The 26,318-nt window shown below is 41.3% G+C and overlaps 1 protein-coding gene and 1 long non-coding RNA gene across 2 annotated transcripts; both read left to right on the forward strand.

Annotated features, from left to right (window-relative positions):
* Window positions 1-26,080, forward strand: LOC109204792 (uncharacterized). The gene is made up of 8 exons (XM_025897739.1): window positions 1-533; window positions 629-712; window positions 4,054-4,123; window positions 4,271-4,531; window positions 14,933-15,211; window positions 16,074-16,400; window positions 24,826-25,763; window positions 25,853-26,080. The coding sequence occupies exons 3-8, from the start codon at window positions 4,075-4,077 to the stop codon at window positions 26,078-26,080; spliced, it is 2,082 nt and encodes a 693-aa protein (XP_025753524.1). The 5' UTR covers window positions 1-533; window positions 629-712; window positions 4,054-4,074.
* Window positions 16,412-19,604, forward strand: LOC112842032 (uncharacterized). The gene is made up of 3 exons (XR_003213607.1): window positions 16,412-17,673; window positions 19,207-19,224; window positions 19,361-19,604. It is a non-coding gene; the product is annotated as an uncharacterized LOC112842032 (long non-coding RNA).
* Window positions 26,081-26,318: the final 238 nt, after the last annotated feature.

A 26,318-nucleotide genomic window follows, 5' to 3' on the forward strand; every position in this document is an offset into this window, starting at 1 on the left:
GACACCCAGATTAACACTTGTGAGATTCCATCAGAGGTGTAAATATTACAGCAGATGTTACTGTCACGGTTGGAGGGTCCTCCCTGGACGACCTTGCTTGATTCTGTGTGTGTATGTTTGTTTGTTTCTCTCTCTCTCCCCTGCCCACGAAGCCATGTTTATGGAAGTGCGCGCCGTGGGGAAGGCGGAACCTGACTGCCTTCGTCAACGGAGGTCAACGGAGGTCGCTCCTCGCTGTCGCCTACCCACCTGCGTCTGATCACTTGACCAGCTGTTGTCAATCAACCTTCTCTGCTGGTCGGAGGTATTTAACCTGGGCTCACGGTGACAGTCGACGTGGGATTATTACTCCAAACTGGTAGAGTCTGCGTGAGAAGTGTGCATTCTGATATTCGGCTAGTGAGCTCGCTAATTGTGGACCTTTTGTGGAATTACTTCTTTCTCCTGGAGAGTCGGGTGGAGAGGAGAGTTGGGGAGCACACGCACGCACGGAGTCTCAGCACGGAGCCCACGGGGAGCAAAGGACAAGCACTGTTTGTAAACTGCACTCATTTATTGAATTGTTGGACTTGGACCTGTTGGACCTGTTTTTCTCACTGTAAATAAACACACTGTTTTGCCTTTGAAGAGAACCACGCCTGGATCCTCTTTTCACCTTCGTTTCCATGACAGTTACTATGTAAAAGTGACTTTTTTCTGTGTTCCAGCCTCAGTAAGTAGATTTACTCCTCGCCTGATTTATTTTTTTTTCAGCATATAACCCCTTTAAAAATATTCTTTAGTTCATATTTTAATCCAGAAAATTACTAATCAACACATAACATCATCTGTGAAAAGATTTATGCTTCTGAAGTAAAATAGTGAAAAATGACTGCACTTTTAACAAATAAATATTCAGGTGTTGTGCATTGCATCCAAATTTGGCACATATTTGACACCATTTCAGGGCTCTAGACTAACTTTTTGCCACAGTTGCACTAGTGCGACTAAGAAAAAAGGCTTTTTCTCAGGTGCACCAGCACCAAAGTTAGGTGCACCCAAATTTTTCAACCGCATCGCTTAACACCGCAGCTTTACATGTTCACTTTAAAAAAAAAAAATTCTGTCCATGAAGACAGTATTGATTTGTAAATGAACAACTAACAATCTTGTCAACACAAAGTTCTTATTTGGAGCACAGTTCTACAAGAAAGATAAGTTACCATATTTTTTGGACCATAAAGATTACTTTTTTTTTTCTGGGAGCCACAGTTACAAAAGCTCTATCACCTATTGTTTTCAGCCTCGTGTGCTGGACAACCAGAAAGCCCTGATCACAGGACCTCAGGGACCTGCTGGGGATGTATGGATGTAAGAGATCTCTGATGTATGTTGGTGCTTGTCCATGCAGAGCCATAATCTTAAAGTGGATTCTGAATTTAATGGGGAGCCAATGCACCTGGATTAGCATGGGTGTAACATGAGAGCACTTGGAGGACTTAGTCAAAAGCCTTGCAGCAGCATTCTGAACACCCTGTAGACGTTCCAAGGAGGCATTACTGGCAATGATCATACATGCATTTGTTTCATCTCGTTTGGACTATTGTAATTCTTTGTTTACTTGTTTATGTAATGTAATGACACAATGGGACTCAGCTTAGCAATGTTTCTTAAATGATAAAAACAGGAGAGGACCAAAGATTTAACATGAGCGTCCAAAGTCAGAGCTGAGTCAAGTTACCCCAAGATTCTTAGTAGAAGATCTGGCAAATGTAGCAAAAGGACCTAAATTTTCCATTGTTTACCGGGTGACATGAAGTGGGCTGAGTTCGGGGCTTCGTTGTTTGTGTTAAGTGGACTGTTGCGCAAATATGTAACTGCTCTTTTACTTGTGGCTTGTTTTTGCTGTGTTTGGTGGTTGTAGAAAAGGTTTATGTGAGCATTTCGCTGAGATTCTGAGGCTTCTGTGGATGCTACACATGTTGATATTTTCATAAAAGGCTTGACACTACGGAGAGTTAAACTGCAGTCCACCCTGGTACGGTGCTTTGGGGCTTAACACTGGTTCCCAGAGTAAGGGCAGCAGGACCCAACTAGTCCCTGTTTCACGAGTGGGGATGGCTGGTCAGGCCCAGCATCCATTCCTGTTCCCAGGAGGAGAGCAGGTGAGAGTCATTCACAGCTGGAGCCTGCTGTGAGCTCTGTTCAGCCACCTGCTCAACCACCTGTTCAGCCCCCTGCTAGGGCACCTGTGGTTTCCACACTGCCATCTGCACTGCCAGTCACGGCTCCCACATGCCACCTGTTCCCACTGGGGGCCCACTCAAGCACTCCCTCGTGTCCGCTGTGGGCTCTGGAGATCCGTTCCAGCACTCCCTCATGTCTGCTAGTGGCTCTGGAGAGTCCGTCCAGCCACCACCTGCGTCACTACCTACTCAGGGAACGTGATGTAGGTACAGAGCATGTGAGAGTGGTTAAGTTGATGTCTCTTGTCTAGATGAAGGCACAAGAGGGATCAATGGCAAGGCGTAGAGATTCAGTATCTTCAATTCAATTCAATTCAATTCAATTCAATTTTATTTATATAGCGCCAAATCACAACAAAAGTCGCCTCAAGGCGCTTTATATTGTACAGTAGATAGCACAATAATAAATACAGAGAAAAACCCAACAATCATATGACCCCCTATGAGCAAGCACTTTGGCGACAGTGGGAAGGAAAAACTCCCTTTTAACAGGAAGAAACCTCCGGCAGAACCAGGCTCAGGGAGGGGCGGCCATCTGCTGCGACCGGTTGGGGTGAAAGAAGGAAAACAGGATGAAAGACATGCTGTGGAAGAGAGACAGAGATTAATAACAGATATGATTCGATGCAGAGAGGTCTATTAGCACATAGTGAGTGAGAAAGGTGACTGGAAGGGAAAAACTCAATGCATCATGGGAATCCCCGGCAGCCTACGTCTATTGCAGCATAACTAAGGGAGGATTCAGGGTCACCTGGTCCAGCCCTAACTATATGCTTTAGCAAAAAGGAAAGTTTTAAGCCTAATCTTGAAAGTAGAGATAGTGTCTGTCTCCCGAATCCAAACTGGAAGTTGGTTCCACAGAAGAGGGGCCTGAAAACTGAAGGCTCTGCCTCCCATTCTACTTTTAAATACTCTAGGAACAACAAGTAGGCCTGCAGTGCAAGAGCGAAGTGCTCTAATAGGGTGATATGGTACTACAAGGTCATTAAGATAAGATGGGGCCTGATTATTTAAGACCTTGTATGTGAGGAGCAGGATTTTGAATTCAATTCTGGATTTAACAGGAAGCCAATGAAGGGAAGCCAAAACAGGAGAAATATGCTCTCTCTTTCTAGTCCCTGTCAGTACTCTTGCTGCAGCATTTTGGATTAGCTGAAGGCTTTTCAGCGAGTTTTTAGGACATCCTGATAATAGTGAATTACAGTAGTCCAGCCTGGAAGTAATAAATGCATGAACTAGTTTTTCAGCATCACTCTGAGACAGGATATTTCTAATTTTAGAGATGTTGCGCAAATGGAAGAAAGCAGTCTTACATATTTGTTTAATATGTGCGTTGAAGGACATGTCCTGGTCAAAAATGACTCCAAGGTTTCTCACAGTGTTACTGGAGGCCAAGGTAATGCCATCCAGAGTAACACTCCATTTCTGGCACAAAACACCTGTAAAAGATGGTCGATTTAGGAGGTGACCCGACAACTTCAGCCTGTCAAACATAGCAATGGAGCAGTATGTTTAAAAAACCCCAACTAATTAAGCATGCACTCAGTACCCTAAGAATTATTACGATAGTTAAACACAGTGATAGTCACATATCATATCACTTCAAACGGAGGTGATCCAGTAATGCTGCACTAATGAATTAGACAAACTATTCACTTTAGCTAAAGTTATTAAGTTAGCTAAAGAGTTGGGATGCTGTGTAAGACATAAATAAAGCTAAAATACAAAGGTTTGGACACTGTTTTGCATGTTTCCTTACTGTAGGGGTAGAATTATTTTTAAACTGAACAAACACGTAAAACCACCCAACTCTCTCTCACTTCTTCAGTTCAACTCCATCTGTCTGAACATGTTGAAAGAACTAATGATACTCTTCTTCTGTCACACTGCATCTGCAGGTAAGATTATCATATAATAAGCATATTAATTAGGAAATAGGTATAATATTAAATGTAATTTAAATATTTTGACATAAAGTAGGAAGTACCAGTCTCTGTCTCGCTTTCTTTGTGTGTGTGTGTTCGTGTCTTCTGTTTGGCCTACAGTTATACACTCCTTGATATGTAATTTCATGATATCTTCTGGACTCCCAAATGCCCCTGAATATTTGGTAATTTTAAATCTTGACAATGTCCTGATGGCTTACTATGACACCAACATGAAAACGGTGGAACCCAGACAACACTGGTTAAAGGAAATGAAGAAGGAGGATCTAGACACATGGGAAAACTACATGCAAAATGCTCCACTTTATCAGTACAGACTCGCAGAAGATACTAAGAGTTTCTTTCAGCAGCAAACTGGAGGTATGTGATTGATACGATGTTTTCCTGCTGAGTTTGACGATAAATTGAAGTAAGAAACTTATTTTGTACAACAGTTTAACAAAAGACACACTAAATAATGAACATTACTTCTGGGTAAATGGAATCAGAGTAGACAAATTTCTTAGTACCAGCAAAGATTGTTATCATTTGTAAGATCTGTATAAAAAAAAAAAAGAAAAAAAGAAAAGTTCCCACTTCTTTGTCAGCGTTCTTCAAGTGTTTAGCAATAAATTGCTGCAATCTTTTACTGTTATATTAATGATCAACCTTATATTTATGCTCTATATTCAGCTGACCTTTTAACAATATTAAAAAATATTTAATTAACCAATATCTCAACATTTGGTAAATATATGTTCTACACATATACAAATTCACTCACCAGTTGTGCCATTCATTAAAAATGGTTACAAAGCAATTAAACACAACCTGCTGGTTGCTTTTTAATTAAATATATTACATATATTACATTAGGTTTCCCACTGTAATTGAATTGTAACATGTACTGCAACTGTAACATTATCAACAAGGCTTAAAACTCCACGGTGCCCATATAGCTGCTATCATAGCCATAGACTCCTACTTTAGTTGACTATTTGGAGTGTTGTAACATTTGTTATGATTGATATTCCATCCATCTATCCATTCATCTCAGAGTGTGCATGAGTGTTGAGTCTGGCTGAGAGTTTGCAGTTGTCAGGTAATGGTCAGGTGACCACGGGGATTGGCTTTCAAAGGAAGATCCACTCATGCCTTCTGCCACCTCAGGATCTTAAGTGCTGTCTCACTTTTCACTCTCCCATCCTGGTTGCACTTTCAGTGCATTCATAACACCGAATCCTTTCCAAATCTGTGGTTAGGACACCGGTCGGACCAGTAGGTTACTTGCCACTCTGGATATGATGTCTGAATTTTAGCCTTCTAAGTAGTCCATGTCCCGTGCTAAGGTTATAATGTTAACCTCTCTTTTATCTGGCCGTGCCCAAGAGTGGGCAGCAGCTTTCTCTAATGTTAAGCCTCCAGCCTGTACTGATTATGCCCAATTTGTGGAGGAGTTAAAAAAGAACTTCATTCCCCCTTGCCCTCAAGATTGATCGGCGAGTCATGTGTCAACCTTGTCTTGCTTCTGATGTCTTTAAACACTTCTAGCCCCAGAGATCTGCAGCTCTGCTGCTGATTCCAGTAGTTTTTAACCAAGGATCCCATGCACCTGCAGGCTGAGGCTATCCAATAACGTTTGTTATGAGTCTTTCAATAACATTTGTTTTTGTTTAAAGGCGAACTACATGTACCAGCCCTTTCTTATCTGAAAACGGTTTTATAATTTTTCCATGTACCCAAGAACCCCGAGGTTTTGTGGAGTCCGTGATCAGGGCAACATCTCTAGGCACAAAACACTTTTTCCTTTTGATGCATTTCTTTTATTCCTGTAGCAATGATACATATTCTTGAATCCAGTGTTTCCAGAGAAATGTATTGGATTTGTTTCCACCTTCTTCTGGCATACAGATCTTTTTTGTCAAAAAGTCCTGGTGGGAGAGCTTGTTTTCCTTTCATGAGGAGCATGTTGATTGGGTCTTAATGCTTCTAGGTCATTTGGGTCTTCTGATAGCTTTGTGATGGGATGATCATTGCCTCAGCTTCACAGCAACACGTTCTCACTCCCAAAGCGTAACATTTTACGCTAGGTGACAAATCGTCAACATATTACGTTTTCGGGCACCCAACGCGTTCCTACGTGACGACATCGGAAAACTGCGGACACATGAGAACCGTTTGGACTCAATCTACACATCTTCGCTTTTTCCCTTAAAATCGCTTGGGAAAACACTATTTCACGTCATTAAAGTGCTGGTTAAGGTTAGGAATAAGGTTATGGTTAGGTTTAGGGATAAGGTTAGGTTTAGGTTTAGGGATACGGTTATGGTTAGGTTTAGGGATAAGGTTAGGTTTAGGGCTGCAATACAGGGCTGGAACCCGCCGCGTACCATAACAACGTGGAAGGTCACCTTTCGCGTTCCTCAGGAACGCCGCGGGACGTGACAAAACGTCGGGATGTTACGCCTCGGGAGTGAGAACGGGCTGTTCACAGAGACCAGTGTTAAATCCTTAATTATCCAAAATTTGCTGACAGAGCACTGAGTGAAGAACCTTTCTGACCATTCGTATCAGGCGCTCCCAAACACCGCTATCTCTGATTGTAGCTATCCTATTAGCAACAAAGCTTTGAAATGTTTTGTCTTCATTTCTTATGTACTTCAGAACTGATGTGCTGTCTGTCCAAAAGCAGGCTTTCTCCAATGACAACCGAAGCTCTGATTGAAGCCTCGTATCCAATCTGACACCAACAACAGAAGCTTTGAGTTCTAAGCGGAGAATAGTAACAGGTTTAAGTGGAGCCACTCTGGCTTTGCCAAATAGGAATGAAATGTGAACCATTTTATTTTTGTTTTGCATCTGATGTATGTAGCTGTACCATAACCATTCCCACTAACATCAGGTAAATGGAGCAATTGCATGCCAACCACTTTTCCAAACCCTTCAGGCTTGATGCACCTGTTGACTTGGAAATCTGCCAATTTTTCTAGGTCTCTCAGCCAATTGTTCCACTGTTCTTGGAAAGCTGGAAGTATAGGATCATCCCAGCCACATTTCATGCTGCATACATCTTGTATTAGCAGCTTGGCAGGGAGTATGAGAGGTGCTAGGAATCCCAGCGGATCATAAATGGATCATAAAAGGTTTTTGACTTGACTTGAAATTGTCTGTGTCAGTACACCACTGCAAGCCTAGCGCACTGTCCACACGTAGCTTATCTTTGTCCAAGTTCAGCTCACACAAGGTCTGAGATCTAAGTTCTCCTGGGATACTTTGCAGCACTTTTCGGCTGTTGCTGATCCATTGGGCCAGCATAAACCCTCTGCTGCAAATGGACATGACATCTTTTGTTCAATATCATCAAGCACAATGGCTGAGCAGCCCTGATCGTCAGTTAGCTATTTATGAGTAGCAGCAACAAAATCATGAACACTCATTTTAGCTTGGTACGATTTGTCATGCTTCTGCGCTTCATCAACAGGCAATAAAGCCAACAAAACCTTTCTGTATCTTGTGGGGTTTTTTTCAGATAAAAAAATGCAAACCTTTTAAATGTATCCACGAATGTCATTTGTACAAGTAATAGTTTGTCCTAATTCTCATAGCTTTTTTAATTTAGTTTTTCGTTGCGTTCCAAATTACTTTTTTTCATTAACAAAGGTTTTGCTGTTAATTTCAACTCTCTTTTTTCAGTTTACCCCTGAGCGTCATCTTCTCCACACACCATACAGTCATTTTCACACCTCTGATGGTTTATGGTTTATTTATTTACATGCAAATGTATCGGGACAGATTTTTATTGTGTTTGTTTTGGTTTATTTTGTTTTTTTCCAAGAAGTCTCAAGACCGCTATCAATGCATTGGATTTACGCATGTGAACCACTAGTAGGTTATGTATTTATTTTTCTTTGGTGCTACAACTTTCATCTCAGTGCTGGTTCCAAGAACACTAGTTTTTTCACTACACCTCCTCTTTGGACCCAGAGTCCTTGCCTGCCCATTGGTTTGTGGCACCCCTTGTGGCTGGCCCTTGTTAGACCCCATTGAACTGCCCTTCCAGCCAGTTTGAACAAGTGCTAAAACCAGCACTTCTTCAAATTCCTGCTGGTTGCCTTTACAATCCCTCCCTGTGCTGTCAAGAGGCTTTGGTCTGGGCACACTCCTCCTTGCTTTCGGGTCATCCTGGGCCAAACATACCCTCCATCTGCTCTGACATTCCCCCTGGTGGCCCTCCATGAGACCTCCGTGAGTTTGTTTCTGCTTGTGACATCTGCACTTAACCCATAAGAACCCAGGGTCACACATGTGTCACCGCCTCTTTACACATTGAGGAAAGTTCCTGTTAAAGTTCCAACTTTGACTCTCCCAAAGTTTTCCTGACAATAAAAATGGGTCTGGGCTCTAATGGGCTAGGCCAAGTTCTCCACACAACCATCTGCAGGGGATCTTCAGCCCCTACCTGTTCCCAGATGTTCCCATGTCTGACTTAATTTTGTCACTGGTCTTCCATCAGTTGATGGTCTTGACACCATCCTTACCACTGACCAATTCTCCAAGGCAGTACACCTAGTTGCTCTACAGGGCCTCCCTTCCCTTAATTTATACCCCTATTTTTGACCACCAGGAGAAAGAGGTAGAAGAATCTGCAGCACAACTGTTTGTACACAGATGTTGGTTGGCCTGGATCAAGGCGCTGCCATTTTCCTGATCGAATGCCCAATATTTCAAACAACATCACCACCAACCACTCCTGGGACGTTCATTTCTTCTAGGGCACTGGGTCTGGCTCGCCACGAAACACCAGGAGCTCCATATAGAGTCCAAGAAGCTCACTCCTAGATTTACTGGCCGTACAAAGTTGTCACCAGAATCAATGGGGTCACTTATCATTTACGCCTTCTACCCTCATTGAAGGTCCACCCTGTCTTTCATGTTTTGCAGCTCATGCAATGCATCATGTTTCAGTATTTAGTGGACTGGGCTGGCTATACATGGCTGCTGTCCTGTTTCAACTTTTATTCCTCAATCATCAGCAACTTCATCATTTGTAACTTTCATCGGCGTCGTCCTGGGCCGTTGTTATTTTAACATTAAAGTCCAAAATAAAGTATTTAAAGCTTGTTTTCCAACATTCTTTTCATTCAGTGTGAATGGAGCACAGAATAATTATTCTTAATCTCCTTTGTCTTCCTCACCCCCAAGTCGTTGTGGCAGATGGCTGCCCTCTCTGAACCTGGTTCGGCTGGAGGTTTCTTTCTGTTAAGTTTTCCTTCTCAGTGTCGCCAAAGTGCTTGCTCTTGATTGCTGGGTTTTCTCTTCTTTCTTTGCTACTTCCCATCTCTGACAATACAAAGTACAAATACTTTTTCACTGTAGGTAAGTTGAATTCTTATTTTTCTGAAAACGTTTTACTTTAACCCCCTACATTTAAAAAAATACATATATCTGTACTTTATACTTCTTACATTTTCAAAATGGGCTTATTACCACATGCCCCCGCCACCTCCAAATTTGAATTTAATTAAATTGAATTCAAATTTATTTATACAGCGCCAAATCACAACAACAGTCACCTGAAGTAAATCTTTGCTGACTGTCCCCGGAAGCAGCTCCGTTGAACTCTTTGTGTCAAGGAATCTACCTGAGGGGGAGATGGAACTGTGTCTTCTGATTGGTGTAGAGAATGTGTTGACTTGCTGCTGACTGGTGGACTCACAGCTGTATGCTAATATTTTTCCTCTGTAGATGTGGATCTGTAATAACTGCGGCCGACTGGATGGCCTTTTGTACACTTGTGGTTCCTAGGATATTTGAAAGTAGAATGAGAGACAATACCTTCAGCTTTCAATTTTTCAGCTTTCAATTCAATTCATTTCAATTTTATTTATACAGTGCCAAATCACAACTAAAGTTGCCTCAAGGCGATTTATATTGTAAGTTAAACCCTACAATAATACAGAGAAAACCCCAACATCATATGACCTTCTATGAGCAAGCACTTTAGTGGCTGTGGGAAGGATATACTCCCTTATAACAGGAAGATACCTCCAGCAGAACCAGGCTCAGTGAGGACCCTATATCTGCCATAACTGGTTGGGGGAGACTGGAGAGAGACGGGACAAAAGAGTTGTTGAAGAGAGCGAGAGATTAATTAGTGTGAATGCTTGAAAAGCATTCACAGTATTGTTCTTCTAATCTTTATTATTCCGTTTTATCTATTCCGTACGTTTTTTGGCATCTATCTCCTTCAACACCGTTCAACTTAGAAAAACCATTCAAACACCGTTAGATTCCTCTTCTTTTGGACATGACTGCTTGTATTTTTTCTCATTTATAACATTTATATTTTTAAAATTATTCAACTTTTTTCAACAAAAATTTCCCATGTATTTCAATGGGGAGACCCTTCAAATCCTCATTCAACTTACTAATTTTTAAACTCTTACTACTTTCACATACCTCTTCTTTGTGTGAATGAGTTTGGCTCAGTGAGATAAGTAGCCGCCTTGAGACCAGGAGTGTCAGGTTCGAATCCTGCTCAGGGCAACAATTTTTTTTCATCACTTTTCAGAAAAATTTCTCCGTCTTTACCCCTTTTCAGTAGAATTTTTTGCTTTTCACCACTTTTAAGCAAAAATCTCTCCTTTTTCACTTGTTTTCAGCAGAATTTTCAGTTTCTTCACCACCATACAACTTTTTGCAACTTTTCATCTTCTTCAGCTATTTTCAGCAGACAGCTTCAGCGTTAAGGCATCCACACAGCATTTTCGCAGGAAATGCAAATCTTTCTAGTTTCAGAGATGTTGCACAAATGGAAAAAAAGCAGTCTTACATATTTGTTTAATATGTGCATTGAAGGACATGTCTTGGTCAAAAATGACTCCAAGGTTCCTCACAGTGTTACTGGAGGCCAAGGTAATGCCATCCAAGAATCTGGTTAGATACCATATTTCTAAGATTTTCAGGGCCGAGTACAATAACCTCAGTTTTATCTGAATTAAGAAGCAGAAAATTAGCGGTCATCCAGGTCTTTATGTCTTTAAGACATAAAGACGAAGATTTGATGCTCAAATATGGGTCTTTGCAGGAGTGCTGGACATCTCATATTTTAACTAGCCAATACTAAGGCATTTTTGTCTATTACTATCTGTAATAGTATTGGAGATAATTATGTTCAAACTGAAAGTTGGCTGATGGACCATTTCTCAAGAAAAATAAGATAAGATAAGATAAGATAACCTTTATTAGTCCCACATGTGGGAAATTTGTTTTGTCACAGCAGGAAGTGGACAGTGCAAAAGTTATGAAGCAAAAATTAGAATAAAATAAAATGAGAATAAATACAGTACACAACTGTACAGAATAGAATAAAATAAATACTATATACAGTAGAATAAATAGAATAAAATATACAATAAGATAAAAATAGAATACAAATGCTATATACAACTGAGTAAAAAATACAACGATGCCAGAAAAGATTATTGCACATTAGTGTTATTGCACATGTGTGGATGTGTGTGTTTGATCAGTTAAAGTCTTTGTTGTGGAGTCTGACAGCAGTGGGGAGGAAAGACCTGCGAAATCTCTCCGTCCCACACCGTGGGTGCCGCAGTCTCCCACTGAAGGAGCTGCTCAGTGCTGTCACAGTCTCATGCATGGGGTGGGAGATGTTGTCCAACAGGGATGACAGCTTAGCCACCATTCTCCTGTCACTCACCACCTCCACTGGGTCCAGAGGGCATCCTAGAACAGAGCTGGCCCTTCGGATCAGCCTGTTCAGTCTCTTCCTGTCCCCAGCAGAGATGCTGCCACCCCAGCAGACCACACCATAGAAGATGGCTGAGGCCACCACAGAGTCATAGAAGGTCTTCAGGAGTGGGCCCTCCACTCCAAACGACCTGAGTCTCCGCAGCAGGTACAGCCTGCTCTGCCCTTTCCTGTAGAGGGCGTCTCAGTTATGAGTCCAGTCCAGTTTGTTGTTCAGATGAACACCAAGGTACCTGTAGCTGTCCACAGCCTCAATGTCCATACCTTGGATGTTCAGTGGTTGCAGTGGAGGATGTTTGTGCCTGCGGAAGTCTACCACCAGCTCCTTGGTTTTACTGGCATTGATCTGGAGGTAGTTCAGCTGGCACCAGTCCACAAAGTTCTGAGTCAGTCCTCTGTACTCCTTGTCGTCCCCATCAGTGATGAGGCCGACTATTGCAGAGTCATCAGAGAACTTCTGCAGGAAGCACTGGGTGGAGTTGTGGGAGAAGTCTGCAGTGTAGATGGTGAAGAGGAACGGAGCCAGAACCGTTCCCTGTGGGGCCCCCGTACTGCAGACGACCCTGTCCGACACACAGCCCTGAGTCCTCACATACTGTGGTCGGTCGGTGAGGTAGTCCAAAATCCAGGTAGTGAGGTGATGGTCCACTCCTGAGTTCTCCAGCTTGTCCTTCAGAACCGAGGGAAGAATAGTGTTGAAGGCACTGGAGAAATCAAAGAACATGATTCTCACAGTGCTCCCAGCGGTCTCCAGGTGAGCGAGGGAACGATGTAGGAGGTGAATGACGGCATCATCCGCTCCAATGCCAGGCTGGTAGGCAAACTGAAGTGGGTCCAGTGATGAGCTCATAAGGCGCCGAAGCTGAGCCAAGACCAACCGCTCCAGGGTCTTCATCAGGTGGGATGTCAGAGCCACTGGCCTGTAGCTGTTGAGGTCCTTGGGGCGTGAAGTCTTTGGCACTGGTACAACACAGGAGGTTTTCCAGAGCTGTGGGACTCTTCCCAGCCTCAGGCTCAGGTTGAAGAGGTGCTCCATCACCCCGCACAGTTGGTCCGCGCAGGACCTGACGACCCTCGAGCTGATGCCATCTGGACCCGCTGCCTTCTTGGCTTTAATCCTCCTCAGTTCCCTCCTAACCTGGGTGGTTGAGAGAGACAGGCTGGAGCCTTGTATTGAGTGTGTATTGGATGCTGTTGTTGGGGGTTGGGAGGAGTGAGCAGGGTGAATAGAGGAGGTGTGAAGTGTCTGAGGTTGAACAGCAGCAGTGGGGGTGAGTGAGTCTGCAGCCGATGTTGGAGACTGCCTCATGGCTGAATCAAATCTGTTGAAGAAATGATTCAGTTCATTTGCCCACCTCACATCCCTCCCAGGCAGAGAGTTCTGATGTTTGTGGCCTGAGATGGTTCTGAGGCCTCTCCAGACTTCACCAACGTTATTTTGCTGAAGCTGGTTCTCCATCTTTTGCCTGTAGCTATCCTTCCCATTCCTTATCAGTCCCCTCAACTCTCTCTGCACCCTTTTCAACTCCTCTTTGTCTTTGGATTTGAAGGCCCTCCTCTTCTGCTTGAGGACAGCTTTAATTTCTGGAGTAATCCAAGGTTTGTTGTTGGAGAAACACCGTACAGTCCTGGTAGGTACGGTGTTATCCACACAGAAATTAATATAGTCAGTAATGCATGTAGTAAGGCTGTTGATGTCCTCTCCGTGGTCGTCACAGATCACCTCCCACACAGTGGACTCAAAACAATCCTTAAGAGCCTCCTAGCTCTCCTCCGACCATCTCTGCACTGTGCGGGTGGCTGGTGGCTCCCTGCGCACTAAGGGCTCATACACAGGGACAAGGTGCACCAGGTTATGATCAGATCTGCCCAGGGGAGGGAGAGGTGATGAACTGTATGCCTCTTCTGCATTGGCATACAGTAAGTCCAGTGTTTTATTGTCTCTGGTTGGGCAGGTCACATACTGCGTGAAGGTGGGCAGTGTGGAGTCCAGTGAGGCATGATTGAAGTCCCCTGATATTATGAGAAGGGCTCTCGGAGATTGTGTTTGCAGTCTGCTGACCACTGAGTGGAGAGTGTCACAGGCTGCATCCGCGTTGGCCGAGGGGGGAACATAAGCTGTTATCGCGATAACATGCGAGAATTCCCGGGGCAGGTAGTACGGACGCATGCTAACGGCTAACAGCTCAATGTCTCTGCTGCAGAGTTGTTCTTTCACAGTGATGTGCCCAGGGTTACACCATCTGTCATTCACAAACACTGCCAGTCCCCCTCCTTTCCTCTTACCGCTGTCTCTCGTCCTGTCCGCTCGCAGCAGCTGGAATCCCGGTAGTGTCACGCTCGTGTCCGGAGTTAGCGGTGTTAGCCACGACTCCGTTAGCATCATGATGCTACATTGCCGGTACTCCCTCTGTGACCAGGTTAGCGACGTGAGTTCATCCATCTTATTGGGCAAAGATCTTACATTTCCAATAATTACAGAAGGAAGAGATGGTCGATAACGTCTCCTTCTCGGGCGACGGCGCTCCTTCCCAGCACGACACCCCCGTCTTTTCCTCCTCAGCTCGCTGGGAATGTTGGGTCTGTCCGCCGGCAGTACCGCTGTGGGACGCAGCGCTAACAGCTGATCCTTACTGTAAACAAAGGATCCCTGCTCTGGGTCCCCAGACACTGGTGAAAAAAGTAGAAAAAAACTAAGAAAAATGACCAGAACTAGCACAAAACGGTAGAACATGGTTGCAGAGACTAATTACTGATACGTTAGTTATAAAAAATTACGAGAAGAAAAAGATAAGAAAGAAAGAAACTCAGAATGAGCAGAGCTGCTGTAACAGGCTGCCGCACACGGGGGGCGCCGGAAGTAGTAGTAGTAGTAGTATATGTTGAAAAGTATTTGATATATGAAGCTAAAATTTTGCAGCAATCATTTTAAATGTTCACATAAATTAAGTGCTTTTCTGCACTGAGAAATAAGTTCACAGCTCACATGGTCTCTTTTTCTCTTGCTCCCAGGTTTTCATGTTATCCAGCAGATTACAGGCTGTGAATGGGATGATGAGACAGGAGGAATTCACAGTTTCACTATATTTGGCTACAATGGAGAAGACTTCATTATATTTGACAAAGACACAAAAACATGGATTGCCTCAACCCCAGAGGCTGAAATCGCCAAAGAAAATTTTAATGGAAAAAAAGCAAGAACTGAGGAATTTAAGACATATCACAAAAATGACTGCCCAATTTTGTTGAAGAAATCTTTCAACTATGCAAAAAGCGTTCTGCATAGAACAGGTAGGTTTACATTCTTATTTTTTTGCTGTATTATTAACTTTTCAATAACAATGTTCGCAAAATAATCTAAGGTGACTTTTAATTTGCATATCTTGAGAAGTAGGAAAATGTCAGAATCCTCAAATTCTAACTTTCCTCTTGGTAGGAAAAGTGTGAAAATTGTAAAAGGTAAGAATGAATTGAATAAATCCCTGAATCAGTTGTAGAAAAGTTCAAAGTTTAAATTTCACGCTGTATTGATATTAAGTTGCACAGCACTGAAAAACTTAAGCAAAGTACTTCAAATCTGTTTTAAATACAGTACATGAGTAAATGTAAATACTTAGCACAAAAAAAAATACTTAGCACATTCAACAACTGAAAATCATCCCTGATTCAAATGTGTATTTATATAATATAATTATAATCATATAATAAATATGATTATTGGAAAGGAGGTGATAGCAAATTACTGTCAGAATCATTTTTTAAGAAGCTAGATAGCTTTAATAATTGTCAAAAAAAGACTGTAAAAATCATAATTTTTAGGTAATTGCATATCAAAGCTAATGTCAAAATACATTTCTGGTACATGTCATTTTTTTTTTTACCTCTTACAACAAAACATAATCTAGCTGCTGCTCATTATCACAGGCCCATGAGTGGCTAGCAGCTTAAACCTCCCATTACGTCACTAATAATACAGTCACATTCTTTATCATAATGAAAACGGCTTTGCACAATTCATTTCTTCACCCATGTAAGAATTTGCGTACAGTTTAAAGGTGTATTAATAGTTATTTAAAATTTGAAAAAAGGATTTGAAAAATACATATATATTTCCCTGAAAATTGAAGTAAAATTAGAGTAATTGTCTCTCCAGTTCTTCCCTCAGTGTCTCTGCTCCAGAAAACTCCTTCCTCTCCAGTCAGCTGCCATGCTACAGGTTTCTATCCCAATAGAGCCATGATGTTCTGGAGGAAAGATAGAGAGGAGATCCATGAACGTGTGGTCCACAGAGAGATGCTTCCTAACCAAGATGGAACCTTCCAAATACAAATTGACTTAAACATTTCATCAGTCACACCTGAAGACTGGAGGAGGTATGACTGTGTGTTTCAGCTCTCTGGTATCAAGGAGGATGTGGTTATCGGACTGGAGACATCACTGATCAGAACCAACTGTGGAACATGTAAAAAAAGTTATGAAGGTGAGAAACACAGCATGGTGGCAATGTTGTGCTTAATACTGATTGTAATACATTTGGTAAAGTTGCACTTGCGAGTGAAATCTAAGTCATGAGAGCGAGATAATGGCTGCTTTTTCCAGTCCTTGTACCAGACCATTTTCAGAGAGACATTTCCTTTGTTTATTAATCCACTGACACATTGACAGCTCTGCCATATGGATCATTCAAGTGTAAAAAAGGCACATGACTCAAGGGATTAAACACTGTTGTTGCAAAGTTTTGTGTAATCCACAAATGACATACAACTGTGTGAAGAACCAAATTTTATATTGTATCTTTATGGACTTTATAACTAGCAGCCTGTGACAAACACACATAATTTTTTCCCATGTCTTTACCTGAATCCATTCTAAATGCCAAAGAACAGTTTGACAGGCAAGGTTTTTTTTGCACCAACAAGGTAATTCCCAAAGGGCTTTTAACAGAAAACTTGGCATATTTCGGCATGGTGTGCTGTGTTCATAAAGAAATTTGAAGAAACTAGAGGAAAAGTGGAGGAAAAACTATCTTAAAAAAAACTATCATTAGGCTGTAGATAGTTTAGGCTTAAAACTTTCCTTTTTGAAAAAGCATATACTTAGGGCTGGAATAGGCGACCCTGATTCCTACCTACATTATGCTGCAATCGGTCTAGGCTGCTGGGCGATTCCCATGATGCGCTGGGTGTTCCTTCTTCAGTCATCTTTTTCACTCACTATGTGTTAATAGACCTCCCTGGATTTAATCATTAGTTATAATTATTTTCTGGCTTTCTTCCACAGCGTGCCTTTCTGTGTTGAAGTATAAATGTCATCGTACTAAATATTGACTTTCAACTATGTTAGAGTACACAGATTTTGTTTTTACATTTCCATGTATGTTTGTACGTTTCAATACATTGCTGCACTCATTTCCCATTTTACTAGCATAATATAAAGAAATAAGGGGTGATTTAAGACTCTTGCACATTACTGTTATTATTGCTATATATGCACACAACAGTACACCTCCATATAGATTATACTATATTTAAAATTTCATGATAAGTATGATTTATAGAAGTTATAGAACAGGAAAGATCTATTTCAGTTGTAACCTGCTTCATCTGCCCATGTTGTCTTTGTTTGCTTATTTTTTTACTGAGCAGAACAGTCCTCTACAGTGACTACCATTATCATTGTTGTTGCAGTTATTGTTCTTCTTGTTCTCATCATCATTGGTGCCATTGGATTTACTGTTTACAAAAAGAAGAAAGGTAATAGACTTAAAGGAGCTGAACTGAAACACCCGTCCATACTGTAAAACTGAAGCTAAATTTAGTAGTGCATTAAAACCAGAAGCAACAAACAGCAATAGTAAAAGTCCCAGTAAAACTATCTCCACATGCATAGGGTAGAAAAGTGATACTGATTCTATGACTGTTTATTTTACAATAATTATTAACCTGTCATCATGATAGAGTGTTTGCTTCACAAGTTGTATATCACATAAGAAAGATATGGTTTGTTATGGTTGTTATCACTTTTAATGTTAGATAGAGTGATATTAGTATGGAGAATAAGGCTACGTCCACACGTACACGGGTATTTTTGAAAACGGAGATTTTCCGTTTTCGTTTAAAAAAATAATCCCCTCCACACGTAAACGCAGAAATGAAGGAAAACGCTGCTAGGAACATGCCAAAACAACAGGTGGCGATATATTCCTAACCGTGTAGAAATGTTGGCCAATCAGAAGTCTAGAAGCCTCGGTAAGAAATAGTAAACAAAGATGGGGCATAGAAGCAGTGTTGCCAACTTAGCGACTTTGTCGCTATATTTAGCGACTTTTTTTTCTTAAAAAAGTCGCTAGGGGGTCTGAAAACTCGCTAAAACTTTTTTTGTTAAAAAAGTCGCTAGAAAAAGACGTGAAAGCGCGTATCGCTTTTACTCTCAACAAGCAGCGGGTGCTGTAACACAGTCAGTTCTTCTCTTACTCTTTTACTCTTATGCTGTTTTGTGGATCACAAGGTTTAAAATTACTTATAAACACACACACACAAAGTAACTCCACCAGAGTGCCTATTTCGGGTCACTTTTTCCAGTCCAAGCCCGGGTAAAGGAGCAGGGTTGGAATTGTGACATTAAAAAAAACAATAATTGCTAAAAGAAATTTAATTTGTAGTTCTAAATAAACTAAATGCATTTAGGACGTTTTTTACTCACTTTATGTCTCTTCCACGATGTTATTTCTCTCTCCAACAACATAGGTTACAATTACATTAGCATGACCAATTGTGCAAATTAGGTGATGACGTCATTTAGCGACTTCTAGCGACTTTTAGGACAACCAATAGCGATTTTCCTTACTGAGGAGTTGGCAACACTGCATAGAAGCAGAACCGAGTTGTATGTGTGGAGGGACAGTAACTGTGTGTGTATATGTAAGCATTTAAACACTGCAGAGAGTACAATTAACAGTAACAGTATTGTAGAAATTCATTTCACCGAAACAATAACGTGGCGCACAGTATGACGTCAAAAAAGGCGCACACCTTTGACGCTACGTTTTCTCCGTTTTTCTCGTCCACACGTAAATGCAAAAACGGAGTTTTCGAAAATATCCACCCTGGCAGGCGTTTTTAGAAATCTCCGTTTTCAGTGACTGCAAACGCCGTTTACGTGTGGACGAAAGGTGCAAACGCATAGAAAAATCTGCGTTTTCAAAAATACCCGGGTACGTGTGGACGTAGCCTAAGACTGGTATTATACATACATACTAAGAAATTTTTCTTTTCTTTTTGTTTCAGAACAACCTCCTACATCTCGTAAGTTACTTGTAACTTATTTTCTTCTTTTATTTTTCTCTGATATAATGTGTGAGAAGTGTATCAAGTAAATATTTTTTGTACATAAAATCCACCTCAAGATTAGTGGTCTAAAAATGTGTTTTGGACTTTACAGCACCCGAAACCGACTGTGAACTCTCAGAGAGACTAAATTCAGAGACCATACAGGACCCTGCACACTGTGCCACTTCCAGCTAAGCAAGAGCAGAGGCATTGATTTTCACACTTAATTTAAACTGTAAAAAAAGAAAAGAAAGAAAGAAAGAAATGTAAAAATCCCATTACTACTGTAGGGAAAATGTTGAAAGGAGAACTGGTAAAATCACACTAGCTCTTTGAAATATGTTCCATTACAATAATAATAATAATAATAATAATAATAATAATAATAATAATGAATGTTGTTATTAAAATATTGTAGACAAATCTATTTTTAATTCAAGGTAATAATGATTTTATGAATCAGTGTGTATGTTTATTATTCTTTATGTTGTTTATGTGTGTGATTTAACACTTTCCATGTCTATTGTTTTGAACTTACTAATAAGTGCCACATTTTTAATTATATTGCCATGTCCTGAATCTTGGACCCAGAATCTGAGTTTTTTAGACTCTGAATTAATGGTTATTATTTGTTTTTATGTTTGGTTCTGTTGTTATTATTTGTTGTTCATATTTTATTTTCTAGTTCCGCAATATCTTGAGTTCTTTGTTTTTTATCTTTACCTTTAGTTATTGATTTTACTTCTTGTTTATTTCTGTTAGTATTCTGGTTAGTGTTTACACTGATTACTCACTTTTGTGTGTTACCTTTGTGTTAGGCAGTGATGTCCTCTTTTATTTTGGTAGCTGTCTTCTGTGTCTTGTTTCAAATGTTGCTTTACCTGTCCACTTGTCCTTGTTAATTTAGTTAGTTTCAGGTGTTTCCTGTTACCCAGGTGTTTCCACTTCTATCTATTTATCTATAAAACTATTCTTAAAAAGTAAGGGAATTCAAACCACATATACATTATAGTTCATATTCGCGTTACATTTTCTGTAACTTTATTGCACATACACTGAGCATAGACAGCACCGCTGTAAATATTTATCCTGAAAATCACTTGGATCACAATATAAACCATGAGTGTAGATGGTTTACAGAAGAACAATTGACAGGTAATATTTTTGGCCAGACATAAGGAATTATTAATTAAATAAACTGAATGTCAACAATTTTTGTTTTTTGTGATTATAACATAATTCAAATTATGCACAAATCATTTAGAGAATTACCACTTTTTAAAGTAAAGGATAATAAATACAAATTAAGAGGCAAATATATTTTTGAAAACCCCAAATTTAGGACCAGTGTAAAATGTCATTGTGCATATGTTGTGCAAATATGGGTGCATTTTCCTGACAAAATTAAAATGTACAGGACAATGAAACTACAGAAATGTAAAAACAAAAAAAGAAAACATAATTATCCACACTTGTGATAAAATTTTAGTGTAATGATGGTATAGACACGAAGAGCTCATCCTATTTCTTTCTTTTTGTTCTTTTGCTATGAGTATTTGTATTTAAATCCAAGGATAACCATGTAGCTGATTTAATTTTCCTTACATGTTGATTTTTGTATTGATGTTATATAAGCTTTGTCTTCTGACTACACCCTTTTGGCTTGTCGTGTTTTTTTTCCTTTTCTATCATTTAATTTCTTGTGATGTAAATAAACTGAATATATAGATGCTTTTAAATGTATCAGAGTTTGTACCATTAAAAAAACGGGGTAACTTGAGTAGAAAAAATATATAATGTACTGCAATTATATTAATTTGTGCTGAATAAATAATTTGTGTAAATATCAGCTGCAACAATACAGTACCTTTACAAAATGTATATTTAGATTTTAAAATTTTGTTTTCTTGAAGATGCAGTACTGATAGTTTGTGTAGAGTTGAAGGTCTGAGCTAAGTCGTCGGCTATTTTACCTGTCTGTTTATTCCAAATATGTTTCCTCGTTTTGTTTTCAATCTTGTGGTCAGCAAGTGTTAGTAACTCCCTAAAGGTGAACAAAACCTTACTTGCCACAAATATTATATCTAACCAAGCTTTTGAGGAATCCTTTGCACTTTTCTATATACGACACTGTTAATTTGCCTGATAATGAGTTTTTTAATTGCAACTGAGACTTATAAAGGTAAGTCTCAGTTCTGTAATTTGTAAGGTAGGCTTCCTTTGTACACTGTGACAGACGCACAGCACAAAAAGGTCTTCTTGGCTTTAGGGTCAGGGGTCGGCAACCCGCGGCTCCGGAGCCACATGCGGCTCTTTAGTCTTTATTTTGCGGCTCCGCGTGGTTTGGGAAAATAAATTAGAAGTATTTAGCTGAAGTGTATTTTATTTGTGTTTAGTTCTTTTTTTAACTTGTAGTTCTAAATTGGAAGATTATTGTGATTTTGAAATATAAAAATAAAATTATATTCTATTATTTTTTTCATCACTCAAAATAAGCGTCACACTCGCTTAAGCCGGTATACTCGCCGAAACGCGGTGCATTTATCGAGACTTTCAACCCCAGGTAGGCCAATTATGGATCTTCGGATCCACATTATGTCGGCAGCTGTTCTCCACCGTGAACTATGTTAAAAACAAACACTGCTCACGCCTCACAGATGACAGCTTAGAGTCCTGCATGAAGATGAATGCCCCGATTTGCAGACGCTGTGCGCAAAAGTTCGGGACCATAAGTCTTATATGGGGCGATCGTGGCTCAAGAGTTGGGAGCTCGCCTTGCAATCGGAAGACTGCCGGTTCGAGCCCCAGCTTGGACAGTCTCGGTTGTTGTGTCCTTGGGCAAGACACTTCACCCGTTGCCTACTGGTGGTGGTCAGAGGGCCCGGTGGCGCCAGTGTCCGGCAGCCTCGCCTCTGTCAGTGCGCCCCAGGGTGGCTGTGGCTACAACGTAGCTTGCCATCACCAGTGTGCATGAATGGGTGGATGACTGGATGTGTAAAGCGCTTTGGGGTCCTTAGGGACTAGTAAAGCGCTATACAAATACAGGCCATTTACCATTATTGTAAACATATCACGGCAGACCCGACGATGTTTGCATGAACACGCTTTTCAGCATCTCTTTATTGACCGCTTTTCACACACGGTTGCTGTACGCATACAGCCAGCTGTAACTTTTCAGCTCACAGCCCGACAACACAACAGCAGAGAGAGCACAGACTTTAAGGCGGCGAGGCGTGATTGCTGGTGCCGCTCAGGTGCGTCCGCCTCCCCTGCAGCGGCACTGCAGACCACGCCCCGCCACACACATTAACGTGGTAAAATACATATTTAGGCAGAATTTTGCAAATATCTATTTTTCGTCTTTTAGCAGCATAGTGCTTTTTTCCAATTATTTTTTAAAAGTCAGGTCAAGGCTCCAAAAGCCCAAAGGCGATATAAGGGTGGCGGCTCACAACAGTTTTTGTTTGCTACATGGATCATTTTAGTTCAGGTTGGTGTCTTTCCTTTTGTTATATTTCTTTAACACTAGAAGTCCCAGAGAAGAGCCATTTGGCTTTTCTACCTTTAAAACCCGCCGTCGAGCCAAATGGCTGGTAGGCTTTTAGCTAATATCCTTAATCACCTGTGAACAGCTGCTTTTGTTATGTAAATAAGGTGGGGCCATGCTGAACCACTTGGAGTGGTTAGTTTCCTGAGCCACAAGGAAACTTGTGTTTCAGTTTGCCTTAGGGAGAAATCAACACACATGGGTGTATTTCCTTTGTTGCTGAGATTTATAGATAAAACAGTACAAAAAAACAAAACAAAAAAACAACCATTTGTACACATATTTACAAATAACAATAAAAAGTGAGTGAGTACATTTTAACATTTTCAGCAATCACTCACAATCCTGGCACTGCCATGGTATCTGTAGTCTGCATTTACCACATGTGTATCTGTAGCAGTGAACGCATCGCACAGTGGCATGATTGTTCTTGCATTTGTGTTTGACCAGACACGTGGCTCTTTTTTCAGGGCTAGGTGTGGAGGGTTGTGTCCGAAGCAACTGTTCTTTCCTTGCCTTCTTCCCAGCTATACGACAGTAAGCCAACTCTTTTGCAAGCTGCACCAGGAAGTCCACCCATCTTTCCTGCGTCCCGGTGCATGCTTGATACAGCACTAGTGCATTCAGTGCTGCCATGTCAATCATGTTATAGAACATGGCAACTGGCCAGCGCCGTGTTTCTCTGTGGACAGTGTACTCCCGCACCATCTGGTCCATCACATCCACGCCACACTTTGTGGTGTTGTAAAGGGTGACAGTGTTTGGCTTCCTTTTGGTGGTGTTATCAGTCTGAACCACGCTGTGCATGCTGCTAAGAATATAGACTGTCTTCTTCCGTTTGGCCGCATACGCCGTCAGCGTGGCAGCAGAGGTTGAAAACACCTAAGAAATAAGATAAATTGTTATTTCCATAGCACTTTTACACACAATGAAACACATGAACATAGAACCGCAAAAGACCTGCAGCCTACCTGAGTGGTGAATTCATTTCGATCTGTGTATCTAGCGGATTGAGGAATTTCCCGGCGAATCTTGTTGACTGTGCTGAGGATGGTGGTTTTCCGTCTAAGAAGTTTTTGCACAAGTGAAAGCAATGTGAAGAAATTGTCCGTGGTAACATTTCTGCCCTTGTTTAGGAATGGTTCCATCAGCCTCATCACTACATTTTCAGACAGTCTCTCCCATTTGGGACGATTGGGGTCCTTGCCAAGATATGGGAGGACATTGCAAATGTACTTGGATTTTAGGTCGCAGGCCACCCAAAACTTGATCCCAAACTTGTCAGGTTTACTTGCAATACACTGCAGGAAACAGCACCGAGTCTTTGATGGGAAAAGCTGTTCATCAACGGTGATATGTAGACCAGGGTTGTAGCACGTGATGCAGTTGGTGACAAATGATCCCCACACACTGGAAATTGCAGCGAACTTATCAGTCTTTGCTCGATCACTGCGGGTGGACCTGTCATCAAAGCGTAGGTGTTGCATGATGTCTTGGAAGCGGTTACGCGGCATAGCTCCAATGATCTGTGGGTTTCCCAGGTTTGCTGACCAGCAGTCACGTAGTGATGGAACCCTAGCAACCCCCCGCAAGATGACAAATGAAATAAATGCCATTAGTTCAGGGAGGTCCATGAACCAATGAACATCCTCCGTTTGCTGTGCATGTTGAATAGTCCATTCTTGAACAACTAGAGTTAGGGTTACTAGCTAACCCTAATCCTGCCCTGCTTTTTTAGTATTTTTCACTTACTTGTTTGAAATGAAATAGGAAATAATATGAAATGAAACCTAACCTGAAGAGCTAGTAACCCTAACTCTAGTTGTATCTCTTTATTTAGGAAGATATTTCATTTCATATCATTTCCTATTTCATTTCAAACAAGTAAGTGGATGTAGTAAGTAAGATATTTCAGACATTATTCCGATACAGAGGAGGAGATACTGGAATTATAATTAGTATCTATGCATGCATTTGCAATTTCGTTTGACCTTCCCATTGCTCACAATTTGAATTTGTTCACACTGCAGATGAGGAGACTGCTTCTCAACCTAAAAAGAGAGCTTGTTTGGGGACTGAGACAGCGAAAGATGGCACAGTGTGGCGTGAAGAACAGGTGGGGACCTGTCTCCCTTTTACCCCAATAGAGGCGTACACTGCTGATGGAGAGCCAACAGCTAAGGCCAGGAAAAGTATCTTGAGCCGCCTTCAGAGCTTCCTGTGTTTCATCACTCTTGACATGCTTCATAGCATTCAAGAATGGACTATTCAACATGCACAGCAAACGGAGGATGTTCATTGGTTCATGGACCTCCCTGAACTAATGGCATTTATTTCATTTGTCATCTTGCGGGGGGTTGCTAGGGTTCCATCACTACGTGACTGCTGGTCAGCAAACCTGGGAAACCCACAGATCATTGGAGCTATGCCGCGTAACCGCTTCCAAGACATCATGCAACACCTACGCTTTGATGACAGGTCCACCCGCAGTGATCGAGCAAAGACTGATAAGTTCGCTGCAATTTCCAGTGTGTGGGGATCATTTGTCACCAACTGCATCACGTGCTACAACCCTGGTCTACATATCACCGTTGATGAACAGCTCTTCCCATCAAAGACTCGGTGCTGTTTCCTGCAGTATATTGCAAGTAAACCTGACAAGTTTGGGATCAAGTTTTGGGTGGCCTGCGACCTAAAATCCAAGTACATTTGCAATGTCCTCCCATATCTTGGCAAGGACCCCAATCGTCCCAAATGGGAGAGACTGTCTGAAAATGTAGTGATGAGGCTGATGGAACCATTCCTAGACAAGGGCAGAAATGTTACCACGGACAATTTCTTCACATCGCTTTCACTTGCGCAAAAACTTCTTAGACGGAAAACCACCGTCCTCGGCACAGTCAACAAGATTCGCCGGGAAATTCCTCAATCCGCTAGATACACAGATCACAATGAATTCACCACTCAGGTAGGCTGCAGGTCTTTTGTGCTTCTATGTTTATGTGTTTCATTGTGTGTAAAAGTGCTATGGAAATAACAATTTATCTTATTTCTTAGGTGTTTTCAACCTCTGCTGCCACGCTGACGGCGTATGCGGCCAAACGGAAGAAGACAGTCTATATTCTTAGCAGCATGCACAGCGTGGTTCAGACTGATAACACCACCAAAAGGAAGCCAAACACTGTCACCCTTTACAACACCACAAAGTGTGGCATGGATGTGATGGACCAGATGGTGCGGGAGTACACTGTCCACAGAGAAACACGGCGCTGGCCACCCAGATAGCAAGGAAACATTGAAACAATGTTGAGTCAATATCAGGCGACGTCATTGAAGCAACGTTGAAGTGTGACGTTGACCCAACATCACTCTTGCACCCATTTTTAACGTTGAAACAACGTCAGGTTTTGATGTTGAATCAATGTTGAAACCTGACATTGATTCAACGTTATATTTTCTAACACTGTTGACATTGAAACAATGTCAGATTCTGATATTGAAACACTGTTGAGCTATGGTATTG

This window comes from Oreochromis niloticus, linkage group LG13, assembly GCF_001858045.2.
Source record: "Oreochromis niloticus isolate F11D_XX linkage group LG13, O_niloticus_UMD_NMBU, whole genome shotgun sequence".
In the NCBI taxonomy this organism is placed as follows: domain Eukaryota; kingdom Metazoa; phylum Chordata; class Actinopteri; order Cichliformes; family Cichlidae; genus Oreochromis; species Oreochromis niloticus.